Source organism: Phaethon aethereus (assembly GCF_964289735.1).
Source record: "Phaethon aethereus genome assembly, chromosome: 2".
In the NCBI taxonomy this organism is placed as follows: Eukaryota; Metazoa; Chordata; class Aves; order Phaethontiformes; family Phaethontidae; genus Phaethon; species Phaethon aethereus.
In genome coordinates, this window is record NC_138582.1 from 134,660,876 (window position 1) to 134,682,993 (window position 22,118).

At 43.6% G+C, this 22,118-nt stretch overlaps 1 protein-coding gene across 1 annotated transcript; it reads right to left on the reverse strand.

The window, feature by feature from the left end:
- Positions 1-1,737: 1,737 nt before the first annotated feature.
- Positions 1,738-8,978, reverse strand: NFE2L3 (NFE2 like bZIP transcription factor 3; the record flags this gene model as incomplete). The annotated part of the gene is made up of 4 exons (XM_081996491.1): positions 1,738-2,949; positions 5,310-5,393; positions 6,339-6,478; positions 8,912-8,978. The coding sequence occupies 4 exons, from the start codon at positions 8,976-8,978 to the stop codon at positions 1,738-1,740; spliced, it is 1,503 nt and encodes a 500-aa protein (XP_081852617.1).
- Between the last annotated feature and the right edge of the window lie 13,140 nt (positions 8,979-22,118).

Here is a 22,118-nt window from a genome sequence, read left to right on the forward strand (position 1 = left end):
ATAGAGATGCTTTGTGCTGATGCTTAACCAACAGAAAGAAATTTCAGGGCCTCACCGGTGAAAGTTTCCGCTCTGAACTTACCCTATCAATCTGAGGCTGTGTCAAAACTGATAAATAAAAGAACAGATGCACTCATTTCTTTAAAGACACATTTTAATATAAAATGCAGAGCCCAGTGTTCGAACTGGCTGATTTCATTATCGTTAATTCAGTGTATTTTGCACTCCAAGACAGCGCTCCCTTTCTAAAAAATACCACTCGATGCTACCGGTGACTGTAAACACAAGTGCAAACAAACAACATGATTTACATGCTAATGGCATAGTTTGTTTCTTCAAAAGGTGTAATGTGGCATTTAAATTTGTATTGCATGTATGCGTAGTTTTCGGTGCAAGTGCTTTTTTTTGTAACATAGCTGACTGTAAAATTGCTATGTTGTCATCATGCCATGACCAACGAGATTTTTTTTAATACCAGTTTTATGGTGTTTGCTTATAAAATATGTAAAAAGTATTTCTTGCCATCTAGTTGTTAATATTAAATTATTTTGATATCTTACAAACTAGTATACCTCAACATTCCTTCGTTATTGTTCATTACATGCCTTTTAGGCCACCTTTTTTGCAGACCCTTTTCAGGTTGTAAAATAGAAAAAGATAAGCTGTTGTGAAATAAACATGTCAGTGAATAAAATGTCATCTTTTTCATAGCACCAATAAATAAATATCAAAACCAAAAATTCTCCTCTTCATTCAAAGCCACTAACAGAGTGTAACCTTATTATCACAAGTACAGATAAATAGTAATTTGGTTCAGTTTAATTTACTTTGAAGATTTAGGGAAAATTTAAAAAAAAAAAAACAACCCGTAACACTCAAGATACTTACAAAATGCCAGTTTTAAAAAGCTAAAAAGAAAAACTTCTCCTTGAGGAAGGTACCCAAATGGGGGGGAAAGGGAAGGTACACAAGTAAATATATCGCATTAGGAAACAGAACAGGAGCTCATTCACCATCACTCATTTTCATGGAAAAAAATTGAGCATGATTCAGTTGAAGAGGATGAAGGTAAGACAATACTGAATCAGATACTAATTATTTTTCAGAATCTATTTGCAGATTGACAATATGAGTTGCAAAATTAATTGGTACGTTATGTTTGCTTGGAGCTCACGAAGTAGTGAGGAAAAATGGGTTCCTGGGCCTCTTTCCTCAAAGGAAAACTAGGAAAAGCAGAACAGTTCTGAACAAATGTCAATCACAGAGTATCTCTTGGTATATTTATGAATACATAAATCCACAGTGAATTTAAGGTGAAGATGAGCTACAATTTTTCCTCCAGTGCTAAAAAAGAATAAAAAAATAAGGTCACTTTTTGTTTAAAGAATCAAGCACTCGAGACTAAAACATGTTTTTTTTCCATGTGTAACTTTGATCTAAAGCTCGGGCTTTTTCCCCACTAATGGTCTCCCTCCCCCATTACCAGAAACTAAATGCCTAGTTTTATATAGGTCTATATAAGTACACTTAGACTGACAGCCTAGCTCCTTTCTCATTAAACACATTTCCTCCTTCAGCAGATCACAGTTGGCTGGGTTTGCCAGACCCTTGAACGTGCAGTCTTCTCAAACGCAGCCTTTTCTCTTTGTACTACCGTAATCGCCGACCTCCAGTCTTCGCATAAATACCCTTATCGTTCTTTCCGGAAAAATCAGACCTAAGTGTTCTTCAGCCATCTTATTTTTGTTTCTGTTCTTTTCCGTTACCTTGTTTCTGTTCTGGTTTGACCAAGTGTTTGGGTATTACGAAAACTCTGCCATCGCTACTGCAGTGAATAACGTATTGGCACGGGTTAACGGGTCTGCCCTGGTCATCCCTCAATCGACTGAAAATGTCACGGTACAGGTGCTTTAACTTTTGCTTCATCCGGCTGATTGATCTGCTACACTGAGAGTGCTCCTTTTTAAGGCTCTCCTTTTGTGTTTGAAGATTACATACGTCTTCTTCCAAGTTAAGGATTGCATTCAGTTTACGTTTACGACAATTTTGGGCAGCAACTTTGTTTTTTCCTCTTCGTCTGATATCACGTAGAAGTGACACCTGACTATCTGTCAGATGGTTCTTTGCTAGCATGGTGTTGAAAGAGTCAACGGGCATGCTCACGATTTCATCTACCGAAAATGGTATTCTCAGAGCTTTTGCATGGTGTTCATCGCTCCTAAGGTTTTTATCAGTAGAATTATGGCACCTATCCTTTACTTCGTTTGGTTTCTCCATCCACATGTGCTGCTGATGCTCCAGAGTGGATGCTGCTTGACTTGGCAGCTGATTATAAGCGTGGTTATGAAGAAAGTGCTGAAGTGCGGCTTCTCTAGAACATTCTGAATCACCTGGAATTTCCATTTTGCCGTATTTACTATGTTCTTGGCTATGGCCACCAATGGCTTCTAAGCCATGCGAAGAAAAAGATTTAACATCACTGCTGTATCCAACAGCACCTTCACTGCGGACTGAGTAAGAGGCAGTGCTGTGACTTGAATTCAAAGGCGTTCCTGATTCTGAGCCAGGTTCTTCAAGGAGCTGAGAAACTTCTATAGGATCAAAGCCTTCCTCCAAAGCCAAAGACATGAGTTTAATTTCATCAAAATTATCATCATGGGCCGTTAGGTTTCTAATGTCAGCAGCTGAAAACAGCCCTGTCAAATCTGACCCATTAAGTAGTGATTCTGGATCTGTGGTATTAGAGCTTGACTGAGGAAAAGACTCTTCCTTTTCTAAATGTCTTGTTTCTGAATATGATTGAGTGGGGTAGTCTGTTCTTAGTAGTGTGGCATCATGAGGACTGAAACAGTGGCAAAGCGTCTGGGTCAAACTTATATTGTGGTGGGAGGATGATGGGTCTCGGCCTCTACTAGATGTAGCAACTTGTGTATCTTCCAGTAAACTCACCTAAAAGATGATGGGGGAGGAAAAAATGGGATCTTTTATGAAATGAATGCCTCTACATACCTCACCTACACAGCCTTGATGGATTTATTTTTTAATATTCTGCTATTTGAATCTATTAAAGTCAAAATTTTATATGTTAAAACTCTTCTTATAGCTATCCTGAACACTGTTTCCCATTTGTACACCACATAACCTGCGCTGGCATGTGGCAAGAGGAAGCGGGAAGGGTGCAGAAGAAAAGTGACTGAAGGGATGGGAGGAGGAAGACTCACAAAGGACAGTGTGGGACTGACGACTGTTAAAAGGTGGAAATAGGACTGTTGCTAAATGTACGTCAAGCTACAGCCTACGTGTTCGTCTGACCTCGTCTAAGAATAGGTTCTTCTAGGAGGGGCCGTCCTGCCCCTTCCCTGGTAGAGGTTTTGATGATCATCTGATTCCAGGGTGAGCTGGTTCAAGGTGCTAAACTGTTAGAAGATTAACCTTGTAAAGAAGATAAATAGCTCACTGGCAGGACTTAACCAGTAAGAACAGTGTTGTAAGAGGGAAGGAGGACTGGAACATTACGGTCGTGCTGGCGCATCCTCACTGCTTTTCCTTCACAGTTAATAAAGCTTTTGGGGCTGTGAGCTACTGTGTTCAGATTTCAACTCAACTCCTTTATTAATCAGTTTGGAGGAAACACACACCCCCCCCCCCCGCCCCCGATCACATCTTCTGTGGACGTCTTTTGACTTTAAATTACTACTCAGTTTTTCTTTACAAAAATACAGCTGCTGGGTTTCAGACAACAGACTAGCGCTGCAGTAGCATTAAGGCCCACCTTTTCTGTGCCTGGGTTATAGCTGCTGGGTCCTAGAAGTACAAAGCCACTGCGCAAGATTATGTCAGGGCACTTGCTGACAAGTAGAGTAGTCATAAAATATGTGGACACGAAAAACTTGAGAATGTAAATATATTAAGTAGCAAACGTATGATATGCTTCCTCCATAGCTGAGCATCCTGTGGTGCAGGAAAGGACTTTTCCAACTGCTGTTCGTTGAACAAACAATGTAAAAAGCACTTCCCGCAGGGAAGGAATGATGTACCATAAAGACCAGAATGTCTTAAGTTCTCTACTATGCTTACTGGGAGCTCAGGTAACAGAAGAGAGTCTTGCCTCTAGGGAGTTACCTTGTACTAGACCATCTGTAGTCTGAGAAAGCGAGCTGGTATTTTCAATTAAGCCCTTGGAAAGAAAAATTCTTAGCAAGTTAACTTTTAAAAAATACCCCACACTGTAAAGACTTGGTACCTGTTAAAAACAAGCAATCCATTTTCAACAGATAGATTGTCACAAGATGGCAGTGCATTAATAGTCTTAAATAAAATATGCAACCGTGTATTGTTATTGCTACACAAAGGCTACAGCCAACTTCCTTTCCAATTATGAAAAGAACAGAGAAAACTAAATTGGTGAACTTCTGAACCTTGTTAGCGTGGAATCCATTACCAAAGCTGAACAGAGGAGGAGGGTAATTTATGGGCTGGGAGGCACTATCCAAGCTAGAGATTCCCAAAACGAGGCATTCCAGAGAAAAACATGAAGTTATATGGAAAACACTAATGACCCTGTAAGGCTCCTAAGATGGGAAGCATATGTAAGACACCCTTGGGGTATTACAAAAAAAGGAATGTAGGGAGTAGCTTCATGGTTAATGATTGCAGCTACACACTGTGGGAGAGGAGGGAGACTCCAATTAAGATAACAACTGCTTTTTGTGAAGACGGGCACCCAGAAAGCAAACAATAGTATCAGAAGCCCAGAAGATAAAAATAGAAATCAAAATGGTTTTGCCTCTAATGCTGACTGACCTGATTTGCAGCAAAGATGGGTCTGTTCTCCTTGAGGGTAGTATCCTTGTAACGACCTGACCCAATGTTTGTGGCAACTCTAATCTTTGGCTGCAAATGCTTAATAGCTGCTAGTGCTTAATAAGCCAGCGTGCTCTAGAGAAGTACACCAAGAGCTGCTGTATAAATATGAATTGGCATTAGGTTTTAGAAAGGGAATTATTAGCTGAACTAATAAAGTTGTCCGATGGCTCCATCCAACTTTGAACACCAGGTGACAGAGAAGATGGGACTTTGCAGTTTTCAAATCCCAAACTACTGGGGAAAATTTTTCAAGTAGAGCCAGTGACAGCTACTGTAAAAGGTGGACACTACCGTCTTTAATGTCCTCAGGTAAGTTTTACTGCATTGATTTGCTGATATATTCAACTGGGGTTTTTTTAATTAGACAGAACAGATTAAGTCATTATCCAGTAATCACTGACTGTATCCCAATCTATTAACAATACATGTGTTTTCCCATTTACCTCTAGCATATTTTCCATCTGCGACGACAGAAGCTGTAAATAGCCCTCTACGGAGAGACGGGAATCTACATGGTTGTGGTTTCTCTGTGACAGAAGAAACAGAAATGCTTTGTAAAGCACAGTTATTTTACATAAAAGGAGGTAAAAATCAAAGTCTGAGAGAAAACAGAGCAGAGCTCTGTGAAACGCTGCTGCTGACACTGCCATCAAGTCTTCATCCTGATGGGAGATGTCACATTGCTAGAATGAGCAGAATGACTCCATGGCAAGAGCATCCTACTCTGCCCCACAACAGCAGAGGCCTTCCTCCTCTCTGAGGCTGCACCTACCCACCACTGTGGAAAAATCAAGTATCTTTTTCAAAGCTCAGCTGCCAGGGCAGTAGTGAACAGAGGGGCTGGCAAGAAAACCGGATCGGATGTTCTCAGCTCTCCTAAGGTCTCAAGAAGAATGAATGCTCTTTTCCTTGTAGCTCTCAGAAAGAGCAAAACCCGAACCCGTTTCAGTTTAACATCATTAAGGGTATTCCTCTGCCTTCTAGTTACATGTTAAGATCTGAACAATCCAGCTTCCCAAATGTAATTCTACATCTGGGAATCAAGCTTTATGTAAATGGTAAAAGCAGTATAATTATAGCATCCACGTCTCAAGTGTCTGTAGGTCAAAAAAAGTCCTTGCCCACAAACACAATACCTTCACAATGGAGAAAATAAAACCAAATTGAAAAATGGTTAGTTGCAAGTGATTTTTGTAAACTTTAGAACATTTCAGCTACATAAACTATACGGGGGGGGGACGACAATTTTTGAGAAGGTGTACGAGGGCATCATTCACAAAGTATCCTCTGAAGTCACTGTTCCTTTCCTGCCCTTGCAAAGGACATTCCAAATGAAAAGAGGAAATAAAATATTTCTTTCAAAACTATTCACTCCATTTTTTTTCACTAGTCTTTATCTCAGTGATAAGCCCTACATATTCCCTCAATTCCTCTTCTCAGTTTTCCCTCCTTCCATTTTTTTCATCATTTACTTCATTTATGTCATCCTCTTCCTCTTGCAGCTCCAGCTGATCATCTCCTTGGTGCAGACAGCAGTCAAGCAAAGCTTCCTGACATGCTTTCAGGTCAACATCCTGAAGACACAAATAAAACAGTTTTATTAAGCAACAAGCTGTCAAAATTAATCTTTAAAATGCATTTTTTTCTCTTTTTTTTTTTTTTTTTAACAACTATAGCATTTCAAATAAAATACACACTGGACAGTTCATTCATGTGGACAAACTGACTCTGGGTAGACTTTGGGGGCAGAATGAGACCGACATCAGTTCAGAAGTGCAGACACCGCCTCTTCTTTTGGTGCCCAGGCACTGAACCCATCTGCGGTAGAAACGGACGTTCATAAACACCGGAAACAAATTCTTCTAATCCAGACACGTGATAATGTGATTTCATGGAAAGTTTTGGGCTGTCAGTGTCTTTTGGATGTCTTTTCACAACAATATATCCAAGCCAGATATATACTTAGTGATGGAATCTTAAAATAGGCAATTATACATGGACAGTTAGCAAAATCCCTCGCTTTTTCTTTCGGGAAAACAATCACATTAACACATATTGTAATAGCAACTCTGTTTCCCCATCACTTCCATGTAGCCATTATCCAGTTCCCATTTATCCAAATTATGTTGTTTTTTTTTTTTAATCTCCACTCCAGCAATGAAATTGTTCCGATTCAGTGGTCTCAGCAGTATTTTTCAAGTTATCTTTTATCTACAGTCATATCAGCAGACCTTTTTCGTTTTTGTTATAGAGCTGGGGTATTGCTAGGGTAAGAAGGAATCACTGCTGAGGCCTTTGCATATTTTTTTTTTTTAACTTTGATATTTCAGCTTTACAGGGCAAGTCTGAGCTATTAACATGTGAAACTCAGTGGAATGGCAACCAGAAAAGCAAGTGGCCCCACTGCATTAGTTCCATACATCCCCAACAATATGCTATGGCAGGAGCAGAAAAAACAAACTCTCAACAGCAGCAAACGTACCGAGTTAGTGTTCTGTTCTTAAAATCACAACAAATTTACTTTACAGGTTTTATATGAAAGCATAAACTATATAAAAACTGCAGTTGTAACTGTCATCAAAAGGTATAAGAGTTTTTTTAAATTATTGCTTCATAAAACACACATTAAAATTAAATGTAAGAAGATTTAAAAGTAGGACTCTGGAGTAAAAATAAATATAATTTGAAAATAAACTAATATTAATTTAAATTTTAGTAATTCTATTAAAAATTATTTTTAGAATTATGAAAATTAATTTTATTTTAAACTTATTTTGTTTGCTTTCCATTTTTCTGTACTTTTTTCCAAGGATTGGAAGGGAACTTTAATTTTATAAACAGTCATTTCTAGCAACAAATAGATATACAGGGCACTCATCTGAGGTAAGAGGTGCTTTCCCTCAATGATGCCAAACACATTTTCTAGCTATCAAAAATTACATTCCAGTACAGTATGTCTTTTTTGTCAGCTGCAGTTGGAAATGACCCGATGACTTATCATTGCCAAATACGAGAAAACAAATTTACTTTTCTAAACACACATAAAAAAAATACAGTCTTCCTCTATTTAATAAAACAGCAGGGGAGGGAATTTAGTGTACGGGACACTGAGCACATGGTAACTTGCAAACACGTAAATGAGTTCAGAGGAGCTTCTCACAGGCGTGAAGTCAGTCCCATAATTACATGTTTCTGAGATCAGGGCTGGTCTTTAATTTTACAAACCACCACCTTGTCCAATGAATATGACCTATTATCACCCTAAATTAATAAAATTCATCATCATCAAAAGCAGGCAAGAAGTCAAGGACCATCGCTATTGAAGACCTTAAAGCAGCTCCTCTTGAGCTGAGTGGCCTGGGAAGCTGCTGCTAAGGCAGAGTATTCAGATCCTGAATAACACAGCAAATTCATTACTCCACCAGCTGACGAAGAGGCAAATGCAGGAAACAGTTAGAAATGTAATACCTATATGGAAATGTAGCATCTATAATGTGAAGCCTCAAAAAGCACCTCTAGGCACAGGTTCTGAATACAGAAAGTATATGGGTGACATCTAACTCGATGGTTCCTGTTAAAAATACCAGGGTTACAAACCTGTTCTGCTGCCCAGGAAAAGAAAAGCTTGCGATAACTTCACGAAGAGTCCACGGTGTGCCCTGCAGATCACTGGAAACCCTCGCAGTTCAATTTGGCTACGGTGGAAATCTGCCTGAAGACGATGCCAGCCTGCTGAAGTCTACAATGGAGATGGTCTTTCCCAGCATCATCGTGAGGACAAGCTGAATTTCTGGTGTGCCCGAAGAGAAACTAAATGCTCCCAAAACTCATTTGTGAAGACTGTCATGCCTTCAGTTTCCCCAGGATGTCAAAGACAACTGAATTTTTAGGTCTTTTCCCACCGATATCTAGACCTGTTGACTACTAAGGAGATGGGGAATACTTCTGAACATTAATTTTAGGATTCATCTAGAGTCTGTATTGATTTTTATCTATCTTTTCAGAAATAATAATGTCTTTGACTATTTTCTCTGCCAAGACATACGCAGTGTCTTGGTACCCTTAGTTTCCAGGCTGAGAGCTACCAGCTGCACTACGGGATCACATGCCATTTTGCCCTAACCACCCTTTGGCATGGAGGCCGGAGCCTCCCTCCGATCTTCGCACAAAGCTCCCGCTGATGTGAACGGAGGTGCCAGCAGGGATGGGAGGGAGGGCTGGGTCTCACATTTGCAATTGTGCCCATTCACCGTAGTTTACCAACGGGAACGTATCATCGCTACTGAATGAGCTTAGTAACGCTGCACCGTGTGGCTTTGAAGTTTAGTCTTACCACTACCGTTTCTTCCTCCAGCAGATAGTATTAAAATATACTCATGCCTGCTCACACTGATTATTACTGCAGTAAGTCATCCCTCCTTTTATAAAACCCGTTTTCACCGCTAGCAGGGCAGTTTCTGAAGGAGCATGGATGGCCCTGTGACCAGCTTTGCACAACACTGGTGGTACAGACAGAGCGGACGCAAGATGGTTCACAGCACCAGTTTCTACATACAGGATCGTTTCAGTGAAACACTCTATATGGAAATTATGGAACACAACCAGAAACTTTCCCCCTTAATTTCTCTGTTTTGGCTTTTAACAAAAATCCCCTGGATTATGCTGTTGAAGATTTACTCTCTGATGTTGCACTTCCCTCCACCTTGTTGGTCTTTCTCAGTGATGGAGGACAGCTGGCAAACGCTGCTCCACAACTGAACGCTTCCTTCCAAAGCCCGTGCATCACTTGGGATTGATTGCTGGGCTGCTGCTACGGGGAGAACAGGAGGGGTGCCTCCCCTAGAAACAGCCATGCCATGTTTTCGAATAAGGCATTTCTTTAAAGATAGCTTAATTTTGCAGTCTGAATATACATCTAATGACAAAAGGGACTAGGTGTAAATACTACTTAGTACTGCATTGCCATACTTACTGTTTCTATCCTGCCTTATCTTGCATTAATGGTAGCAGAAGAAATAGTGACTGAGTTATAGTAACACCAGTATGAGCCTAAGAGCTCGATGAAGACCACATGTGGGTGGTCTCCATACAGAGAAAAAGTCTGAGTCTTGCTGATTGTAGAAGACTTGCTGTTACCACTAAACCCAGTTTTTGCAGCAGCCTTTCCACTTCTGCCACTGGAGGGTGTGGAAGTTCACACCTCCCACTGCAGGCTGTTTATAAACCATAAACTTCAACCCTACCTGATGACAACCTTCAAATTGCATTTGGAAGGATTTCTGTGGAAGCACACGGCAGGAGAATTACACTAAAAAAACCACACACACACAAAAAAATCCAAGTATCTCAAATTCTAATCTTGCTTCTACCATTTACTAGTTTCAGCTGGGCTACAGAACACAATCCCAGACTAAATCGGATTTACCAAATTATCCACCAGCCTTGTATGCCAAAGAGCTGGGCTCTAACTGTGCATCTCCCCTTTTCCTTAAGGTACAACTTACTGCAGGTCAACTATCAGCTTCAGTTTGTCCGTTTTTGGAATATCAAAAATAGTAATTTATGTCAAATCTACTACTTAAGGTGGTCCAAGAATCGATGCAGAGATGAGAGAGAGTATCTCTACATTACATCTTCCTTATTTTAGTTGTCAAGTTTTAAACTGCTCCATTACTGTCCTTAAACTCCAAGATGCTTTTCTGTGAACTTGTGCCCCTTCTTGTTAACGGCACTTCTCTGAAGAACTGTCCCTCTCCTTCCTACTATCTGAAAAGATGTGGCACAGGCCTGGTGATCTTTGCCACATTTTGAATAATTAAGTAACTCTTCCAGAAAATCATCCCACACCAATACCATTTAGGCAAAAGAAATAGAGCTCCTAGTAACATAACCAGTTCTTTCACTTTACTACTTTGTGGGATTAAATACAATTAATAATTAAATATAATGACACTTAACTGTTTTCATATAGTTCTCAGGTTACTGATGTTGCTCTTTGCTTATGTACTTTAAATATGCAATGATAATTAAACTTACCCAATGATACCTACTTAATCTCAGCTAAAAAGCAGAATGTTTCTCTATATTCATAATGAGCCCTAAAATATCCTGAAGAGTACATTATTGCAGCCAGGGTGCAGAAAGCACGGAGGGTGGAACGGCGGTTGGAAACACCAAATATCAAAGTAACCTTCATGTTACATATGGCTAGGCTTAAAAATCACACTAAACCATGCTAACTAAGCGATGCAATGGAGTAAATCAGATGATGCGTAACGGTGACTCCGAACGTGGCACCTTCAGATGTCTATGACATCTACCCCAAACCCTAGTAGTGCTGTCTGGGCTGCAACCAAATGCGCGCTGTTAAAGGCACTCCTCGTTGCAGTGAGGTGTTCGCAGCTCTCCAACCACGTGCATTTCGGGAACAAAAGCACTAGGGCTTTGCACAGCGTGGCTCAGCTATGTCAGCTGTTACAGAACACACGGACTCTGTGCACGCTACATGTTTGGCACATACACAGAATTAACACCTGCCTACTCCCAAATGGAGGCAGAGACGGGTACAAGTTGAAGACACAAATAGTATCGTCACTGTTTTCATGCCAAAGACAGCTCGATAGCCCCTTCAAAATGAGCCTTTTAAACCGCTTCTGAAACATAAACCAAACGGTTTTACGCTCTGGACATTTGGTCCTGAGCTGGTGTTTTGCACCAGAAACTAATTTCATCCTACAGGATGCAACATCTCTGACAGTAAATCTGATGAAGGTTATTAAATTTATTCAGTCACTCTTTCAGAGTGAGCACATCAAAAAAAGAGCTCGCTCTTTCTCTGCCTCTGCTGTGCCAAAAAGCTTTCTATTGTGGCCAGTGAACTACACCACGTTGGGGCTCTCTAAGAGATTCTCTTCTTCCCTTCTCTCTTTCCCTACCTTTACCCAGGCTAGATTGCTAGTATATCTCTACTGGTACGACACAGTCACTACTGAATAAACACCGTTATCCAGGGACCACCCTTTCTGATAAAACTTTGTTCACAATTCAGTTCCCAGTGTCTGTCTTTCGAGCCCTCCCAGGCGAACATACTTTCTCAAGTATACAGCTCCCACCTTGCGCAAGCTACCGGCCTCACTGCAACCCCAAACGCCTGCCAACTCACAGCTCGGAACAGGGAGTGGTGTTAAAACCCACAGCCTGGTATTTTAGCTCCTCTGGGATCTGAGTATCTTCACCTTCCCTCTGCCACGGTACGCAAGTCCTCTTCTATTTTCCACATTCACCACACGCTAATTCTTTCTTCGTTCTGGCTGATATTCCCCTCACCTCCTCCCACATACACTTCTCGAGCACGTCCTGCACTGGGAGTAGCTTCCTCGCTCCCCGGGGAGCAGGAGAACGCTGGTGTAGGTCAGCCCTACACCACTGACTCCCGCTACACCCTCCTCGTTTGACTCTGCTTTTTCAAAACCCTTGTGCCTCCTGCAAGCACACTGTAACAAAAAAATCAAAATCACACTCTTTTAAGACAAAATGTACCTCAAATGCTTGAGGTTCTTCCCCTTACTCCCCCTCTCTCTGAAACACCACGCGGCCCCTTCACACACCCTTTTATTAAACCTACCTAAGTTCTGGCTAACGGGCAAGAGCCATCCCCGAGCAGAGACCTGGCCCATTTATCTATTTGCAGATGTTCCTCCACAGTATTGCCATGTCCTAATGAGTTGAAAAAGAGGGGAGAGGGGAGAGGGGAGAGGGGAGAGGGGAGAGGGGAGAGGGGAGAGGGGAGAGGGGAGAGGGGAGAGGGGAGAGGGGAGAGGGGAGAGGGGAGAGGGGAGAGGGGAGAGGGGAGAGGGGAGAGGGGAGAGGGGAGAGGGGAGAGGGGAGAGGGGAGAGGGAGAGGGAGAGGGGAGAGGGGAGAGGGGAGAGGGGAGAGGGGAGAGGGGAGAGGGGAGAATAAAAGCGAAAAGAAAAATTTGAAATATGTTCTGTAGGTTAAGCATGCAGCTTCAGTGAGAATGCCCTCAGAGTGGAGAAAAGCCTTCAGGAAAAAAAGCCAACCTGGCTATTACTTATCTTCACTTTATGAAACTTTTGGCATTTACCATGGAAAAAAAAAAAATCCCTAACTCAAACCGTTCTCACTCAGTGTAAATACTTCAGTGCCCAAAGTCTGGGATGGATTCACCCCATCCAGTGCTTTAATACTGTGAAACTCTGCCTCTAACAGTGTTCAAGGAGCTGCGCTGGTATGAGGTTCCACATGGCCTGACCCAAACTGGCCTTTCTAAACGTGAACATAGAGACTACAGTACAAACAATACAAATTATCCACTGTGCATCTTCTTCCTTAGCTTTTGTAATTCATCAACAGCAATGTTATGCTGTTAGCTATTAATTAGAACAGGTGTTCTTTAATCCAGCACAGGAATTCAGCTTTTGGGAAGGGCATTGAAATCTGTCCAACAGAATATAAAACATCCAGATATAACAAACCTACTTGGTGTGGGTGGGTGCTGAGCCTTCCTCCTCTGTCCCACCCCAAGCTGGAGCACGTCCCACACATGGCACAATGACCCAGCAGCGCAACTGCTGCCCTCGCTCAGCTGCTGCCTCTTCTGCCGGCATGGGCAGCAGCAGTGCTTGGGGGTTCCCACGATTTGCAGAGTGAGAATATTTTTACTGTAAGATTCAGGCCCCAGATAAAAAACTGAAGAGCTATGTAGTCCATTCCTGCTAATCTAAATAATTCCCCATGTATATTCTGTGAAAGATAAAGAACCCATCCGATTTTTTATACTCCCTTTCTTCAAATGTATACGTACATAGACACACACGTATTTAACACACATAGAAATACTGATACACAGAGAGAAAGGGAAAAGAAAACCACTGAATCAAGCACAGCTCTTAGTTCTTGCAAGATCTTCAGCTAAGACACTGCTGTATTACAAGCTTCTTGAGACTTCCCATGTACTTGTGAATACTATTACCATACACACAGGACTGATGCCACATCTTGCAGCACCGAGGCCTCAAATTTCCACACGCACAGTTCTTAAGGTGCTTTGGAAAACAGGTCTCGTTCATTTTGAATATGGACTTGTGGTTCAACATAACAGCTTTCAGAAGTGTTGTTGGGGCAGGTTTACAGTGAGAAGCCTAAGGAAAATGCAGCCTTCAGCTGGCACAGTGGGGCACAGACTGCATCCCAGGTTAGTGCCTGTGGGATGGCTTCTCTCTTTTCCCCACCAATATCAGACCTCTACCCAGTGCCAGCTGCATGTCTTTTTTGCTGTATTTGTTGTTGCTTTTTCTATGCTCAAAACTTCAAAATTTACACAGACACACACAGTGTCTCAATTTAGCATTTTCCTTAAAATGCATTGCTTGAGCAATCCAACAATTGACGAGCACATTGGGAAAAAAAAGCAGACATGCCTAACTTTACCTGTGTAAGTCAGTACGACCAGCTCACATATGGCCTACTCAGTGTGACCAACCTGTGTGAGTAGGTCTGAGCAGGACAAAAAAAGTTAGGCACCCGCGTTTTCAATACTGGATGTCGGCATTAAAATAGGTGCTGAACATACTGTCAGCATTTAAGGAGTAAGTGTTGCTCCGATTATAAATTCTTTCTTAAAAAAACAGAGTTAGCAATCTGGTTTTTTTCAGCAAACTGTGAAGAGGAAGACTAGGTGGTAGACAAACACTGTTGTATCTGGGAAAAAAGCAGCATGAGAAATAAACACCCCAAAGAAAAGACATTCACTCTTATGCTTTTTATGTATTTCCTTAGCAAACATGCCCACTGGCGCCTAAAATCTTGGTCCAGGGTATTCTGCATATGATAGGAACTTTCATTACTATAGAAATTATTCCATTTCCTTGCATGAACTGATGCATGTTTTTCTGGCTACTCAAAGCAAAAGTTTATTGCTTTTTTAATTTTTTTTTTTTTCCATCTACAGATCTAACTCATTGTTCCCGTGCAGGAACTCTGGTACCTTAGTCTCAATCTGAAACATCCATGAGAACCAAACCTACAAGCTTTGATTCTGTAATTGGCCCAGATTAGAACAGCACAGAGACACTAAACCAATGTCCTAAGACATACGAGCACATCTTCTACCAACCACCCACTATGGCCTGCTGTGAGTAATGCGGGACAGTGAATTATGTATAGGATTCAGAACAAAAAACTTTTAAAAATGTAGTCTCTGCTGTGGTACAAACACTTTATCCCTGGTCCTGTTACACACATCCATCTAAGAAAACGGGCAGTGAGACTCTGAAATCATATGATTATTTCCTCCATTAAAAGGTGTATTTCAGAAGAAATATATTTTGTTGTTTTTATTACTAAGGCAACAAAATATTGTGGGGTTTACATTTCATCAGCAAACTTACATTTGATTACAGAAAGGGACCAAATGAAATAGTTTGCTGGGAAGATAGTGAATACAAAGGTTAGGGCTGATCCCAGTCTGCCAGGCAGCAAGCTACATGTAGGAACCACCTTGTTTGCTTTACTCAGGCTGTCCAATGAATAAAATTAATCCAGGGGTGGGTGAATCCAGCTGCTAAGTTTTCAGAATGTCACAGAGACCCACAATACAGAGCAGAACAAAACACTTTCATCTGTTTACACAGACTCCTCGTCCTGATACAGCATGGCTAAGAGAAACGCTACAGGTCTATTTTTGCAAAAGGAAAAACAAAGGTTATCAGCTAAATCAGCTAAACCACTTTGAAATCCATTATACCGCTACAATAACATTTTGACAGCACAAGTGGATTTATTCAAACCTACAGAGGTCACCTTTAAAACAAAGATCAACATGTTCCTCTGTGTTTCATGTTTTGGACCTGTCATGCACTTCAAAAGAAGTCTGGTGGAAGAGACACAGGGGTTTTCACTTAGAAGTCCATTTACATTTTAGGTCAAGAACTTAATACTGTCTTACCTTGCTCCAATCATTCTTTCACTTAAATAAAATGCACTTAAGAGAGAGGCCCAGACCTACATTTAGCAAAGAAATGAATCGTCTTTTTGCCACAGCAACGAGCGATCCCTTACAGTCAGGGTGTTGAAACTAGTTTTGCAACTACTTTACAAAAATAACTAGGCTAACACATGGGGTAATACGGGGAAAAAAAAGAGGAAAAAGAAAAGGAAGAAGGAAAAAAGAAAACCTACCATTCAAGACAAATTTAAGCATTGTTAGTTGATGCTGGCCCGTTAATTCACAGTAAGGAGCAGCTATTCATAATGGTTCAAAACCAACTTGAAAAATGTTGGTAGTCCAACTTGATACTTCAAAATAATACGGAACATCTGAGTCACAAAATGATCATCTTGGCATTACTGTACCTTTTGTATCCGCACAGTGTATCACAAAAGTCTCAGATCATAAACTACTCAGGAAAAATGAAACTCTATGCCTGCTAGCAACTTAACTCAGAAAAGCAGCTGAATGGCTCGGCTGATCTTCGAATTACAGAGGTGCGCGGCTCTCGAGTCGGAGCGGCGCACGCAGCCGGAGGTGCAGTCAGGACTGCGCGCTGTGCGACCGAAACAAGGACACCGGCCATTGCTGCCGGGCACGTACTGCCCGAGCGCGCTGTTGAAGACGCCGCACTGATGACAGAGGCAGACACAAGCAGGCTGGAGTTCAGCCCTGGCGCACTACGGCTCCCCGAGACGTACGAAATGTTCCTGACCGGTGCAGTTACCTGCCTAGGACATACAGGTGCCCTTCCCCAAGGTGAGGGGTGCAGTTCTGCTCCTCATCCTGGTGCACTGTGGAGAAGCCGCACTTCTGCGGCCGCATGACGTTCCTGAGCTGCCTCTCTGCCCGCACGAAGAAAACTGAGGCGATTCCGGAGGAAATGGTGGTCCTGGCCTTGCAACCCCCCCTTGCAGGTGACGGGCGGCGCTGGCCCCGGGGCGGCTCTGAAGGGATGCTTGGCCAGGGCAGCCCGCTAGGATGCCTGGAGAGCCACCACCGGCTGCTGCGCCAGCACAAGGCTGCGTGGCGTCACCTCACAGCACGGAGGTCCCGCTCGCGTTGCTGTCGCTCCCCGCTGCCCGTGAACCCCCGCGGGTGGGACGGGAAGCCACCGCGGGAGGCGGGGAGCGCACAGGCCACCCCTGCGGCCAGCCGCAGGCGTCTGGAGCTCTCCCCCCACAGTTCTGGGGGGTGCGAGGGTCTGGTTCGGACCCCTTGGCCTCCCCGCAGCCCGTCCCGGGGCGCGCCCCGCCTCGCTCGGCCGAGGCGGCGGGGCGGACCCGGAGCCCTCCGCGCCGCTGCCAGTGCCCGGCCGGGACAAGCCCGCTCCTCCCCCGCCCCCGGGGCCGTCCCGCCGCCGCCGCCCTTACCTCCGCCATGGGGCAGCCGCCTGCGCGCGGGGCCGCTGCCCGCCCCGTCCTCCTCCGCGGGGGGCGGCTCCCCCGGGCGGGGCGGGCAGCGGCGGGAGCCGCCGGGAGTCCCGGGGCCGAGGCGGGTACCCGCCAGGGCAGGAGCCAGCGGAGCCCGAGGCAGCTCGGTGACCCATGGCCGCCCGGCGGCAGCTCCGCTGTTCCCCGCAGCCGACGCGCCTCGTGGGGTGCGTGTGCGTGGGGGGACGACGACACACGGGCACCGCCGCCCCGGCTCCCGCAGCCAGGAACAACCCCCTCGCTCCGCTCCGCCGCCGCACCGGGCCTTCCCCTGGGCGGGAGGCGGGACCGGAACGCGGGAGGGGGACACGCCGGCACCCACCTGTGTCCTGGGGGCTTCCTGCGTGGCCGGGGGAAGTACCAGCCGTGGGTTGCTGGAGGAAGCTAGACATAAAGGAGACGAGTTAGAAAGTACGGCAGCGAGAGAAAGAAAAAAAAAAATTCAAAGCGATTCTCCACCTGCCTCTGGTAGTAAACGTTCTCCCCCCACCCCGTTTTAAAATCCCCAAATGAAAGAAAACAACAACAACAAACCCCAATAGGCACGAGTTTTAATTACAGCCGGCCTGGTATCTAAATTAATCTATCCAATGCCTTTGCTTTCCCACCGATTGCACCACATTTCCCACAAAACATCTACTTAGCACTAACGCGAACTTACTCTCGCACATGCTAGAGATATCTTTTGTTCTCTCTGTCCTCGGAAAAGGCCTTTTATCACTTCTCATCAGTTCTACTTATCTGAGTGTTTCAGACTTGTTTTGGCATTTACAAAGCGTAAGGCTGTTCGGGCAGACCCCAAAAGTGTCACTTCTTCAGCGATAACGGTGTGTGTAATGGGTGCAGTTTCTCATTTCTCTGTTATCACGGATGACATTTCCCTACTTTCGTTGTGTCCCGTGTGATACTATGCAACGGGTGTGTTACAATACTCCCAGGCGTTTTCTTGCTCCTTGTTTCTTGCATTCCAATAAAATAACAGTCATTTTTCAAAAATCCAAATGAACTGGAATCTGATACAGTCTTCCATTGCCAGCTTTTTTCTCCATGCTGGAGTAAGATCTCTGGCTTCTTAAGTGGAAATATAATTGTAGGTAACAATGTTGATTTAGCTGTTGCAAAAATAAATGTCTTCAGCTAAGTACGTTTACATGTTATGATTCACAGCACAAATGCCAAGACAGACATCCACCTTAAAAAGTCCTTATATTCCACAATCAAAACTTTTGCACATAATTTTTAAGCTTGTAAATCAAGTCTTCTAATGATAAGAAAATATATGACAATTGAATATCGCCTATAGACTTTCTTGCAGGAGATGGAGAAGAAAAGGAGCACGTGTTTTGAAGGTGCTGGTAGATATCCTGTGGGAGAAGACCTTGGGGGACGTTTGGGCACATCTCAGGGCTAGAGACCAGGGTTATGCTTCCTTTAACTTTTCGGTGATGATGCCCAGTGCATCTCCAGTACTACCTGGAGTACAGCTGTTGTATTACAGCACAGGGCACCCTCCTCCCTTACCCAGCACAACTTGGCACATCCCGCTCCTCACGGGAGACAAGAGCCTCTTTGTGGCCACTGTGGGCCACTACAGCAGTGCACACTAAACAGGCCCGTTTAATCGCTTAAGTCTTTTCCTTTAACAAGATGGTGGATTTTAAATGGTTAAGAGGGTACAGAAGCTCTGTACTGTTGCAGTTGCTTTTGACTGTTAGTCTTTCATCTGAACCGAGTTTTGAGTCGTGGTCCCTCAGCAGCGCGCACGGGCCACCAGAGAGGGACCAAAACCTTTGTCAGGCTGGCCCAGCTGCCTTAAACTGGAGATAACCTTCACTCAGGGGGGATTTTATGGTGGTAGATTTAGGGATGCTGTTCAGGTCTCTGGCTCCCGGTATTCAGGACTTTAAAGTCCTGCCCTCAACCCGTGATGAGTAAAGGTGTGCTCAGTTAGCAGCGTCCCACAGAGAAGGCGTTGGTGTCAGAGAGCTCGTGTGCCCTCTCCTAGTCAACGCTGTGGCTGTTTTGCACGTCAAACACTCTGTCGGCTCACAAAGGCAGTCAGCCCCCCATCCTGGTCTGCAAAGTCAGGATTGTTTCTGTGCGTGTTTACTAATAAATCAGTGCCAAGACCACTACATAGATGATGTCGTAGCATGACCACTTCTTTTAGCATGAACCCTTGAAACAACCCCCAAACCTCTAATCAAGTTCAGCACAATGGCAAACATGCCAGTTTGTATCAGATCAGGGAAAAGAGACAAGCGACTTCCCCAGATCTGACTAAAAGCTTGATCTGGGTGTGTGAAAAATGTTATGACGTAAAAATGAAGGCCTCCTTCTCCTTTCTTAGCTCAATTTGTAATACAGTAAGTTCTCAGAGTTTCTCCTGAGTTATTCAAATGGGAGGAGAGTTGGTCCCTGTGGCGTGTGGCGTATGGCCCCCCGACTCGTCTCCGCAGAAGGGAAAGCCGGGCATGCAGCCCAGGTCGGTGCCACTGGGTTTTTACCAGACTCGTGCTCTGAATTCCTAGGGAACAAAGAGTGCATGTGTGTCCGTGTGTGGAGCTGCAGGTCAGCTTAGACTACACCTCAGCTGTTTACAGCTCCTAAATGCATCTGTAGTCACTTACTCCAGAGAAGTCTCTCAACAGTTTCAAGTACTCTGCTGGTCTCACATTCAGTGAATCTAGTAAATAGCTTGTTTGTTTTTTCCTTATCGTTAAATTCTGATCATAATTTATTTTGCTTATTAACACATTTTTAATGACAAGTTTCTTGCATGTGATGTTTCATGCATCATTTCTGATTATTTCAACTTACAAACCTACTTCTTGTGAAACATACTTTTAATCAAGGTAAGCGATTCGTAGATAATCTGCTCTCAGAGAAGCATTAACATCAGCTTTAATAAATCCGTTACTCAATTACTTGGTATTGATTCTGCTGTGTTAGATGGGTGCATTGCTCCCCAGCACGCCTTTGTGCTTCATGCCAGTACTGAAAGGGAAGGACAGACTCTTCAGCATCAGGGTGTTTATGGTGGAGGCTAAGTGATCCAGTAGAAACCCTTACAGCAGCTGATGCAAGTGTTAAGTTCAGACCCTTATTAGGACGTATTGTCAATTCACAAAAACATGAATGTCAGGAATTTGTCGCCTAGTTTTAGACCGTGATCATTTTCCTACTTTATTATCTGACTGGTTTCCCACCATCCCATTAGTTTATCACCCTGACTGTGACCAAGTAGCAACATTTTTATTACTTTCTCAATGGTGCCCCTGTTCTAATTTTACTTTCATACTTGAGGCGTAAGAGAGCCTTCAACCGATACTGGTTTTACCCACTCTTGTGAATCCTTATATGCATAAAGGACCTCAGTTATCAATCCTAGCAATGTTAGCTATAAAACACATAGAAAAAAATTTCCTTTGTTAATTTTTGTCAAATTTTTGCTCTGTACTTTGAAAAAAATTAACTCATTAAAGATGTTTGTGTGGGCAGAAACGAGAAAAAGAGACTGAATCTGCATCTGGCATATTCTGAATCAAATGGCACAAGCTGAGCATACATTTGGGACCTGCTTTTCTACACATCACACTTTTGTCACATGGCTCGAATCAGCTCTCCTTTATGTCAGATACACAGATACTATACCAGGGAAATCACCATATAAATACCTGGATGGATCATGTATCTTATTAAGCTCTTACTACAAATCCTTTGTCAGGGCTCTGAAATAACTGCATTAGTGCTGCTGAGGCCATGGTTTATAGAGCTGGACACAGATCATGGGAGAGTGGCTCACAAAATTCTCCTAAACAGGTCTGTACACGTGTACATGCTGCCTTCATGCCTCATCTCCCAGGACATTCCCTTGCAAGGAAAAATACAGATATATATACACTCAGGGATGGGAATTCAATTATGTTCCAACACAGAAAGACCTTATGTTCAAGATATTGAAAAAGTAAAAACCTTTGTCCCCTGGACATTGAGCGACCCATTCACAGATTCAACTAGCTAAGTGTGCTACAAGAAGTGATGTGAAGCTGCAACTCACTTGCTTTTTGCAACTTATCATCTGCGTTCATCCTGACAACTTAAACAAGCTGTGGACTCTCCTCCAAACCCTTACCCGAACTGCCCCGCTCTTACTGGTGCTCTGCATATGCACAGCAGGCTCCCTCAGAAAAGTCATGGGCCCAGGTTTTCTCTTCTGACCCATATCCTTGCCCACATTAGGAAATACTTAGTGTATTTCTCTCTACGATCTGGAGAAAAGAAAATAAATGTCAATTCCTTTCAAAACCAGGAAGGTATCGTTTTCCCTCCTTGACATACAGTTCAAAAAGTAGCAGACCTCCCAAGTCCAGCATTGCCTTCTTCGACGTGTGCCCAGATAGGATCCAGTTGCCTCTTCATCCTTCACAAGGGACACCATTTGCCCTGGCTCAGTAGCCTCAGTTCAGGAAAATCCACCCTTCATTCTTCTGCGGGCATCTTTTCGTTACATCAATGGATCTCAGTGCAAGGACAGTTGGTAGCGGCCCTGTACAGATGGGTGTTAGGCACCTATGTGCTTATTTTGAATCTGTGCCTCAATGCTTCCTTCTTCAGACGGTAGCTGGGGACCAGCTGAGGCCGCGGCTCAGCAGGAATTCCTCCTACCAACACAGTCACAACGGCATGTGCCAAAGCAGAAGACAGCACACGCATACAGAAACACACTCGGAGAGCAGGGCTAGTGGAAATGACAGCTGTGACCTGAGGAACACTTGCCTTCTTCCTGGAGAAGGTGATAAATGAGAAG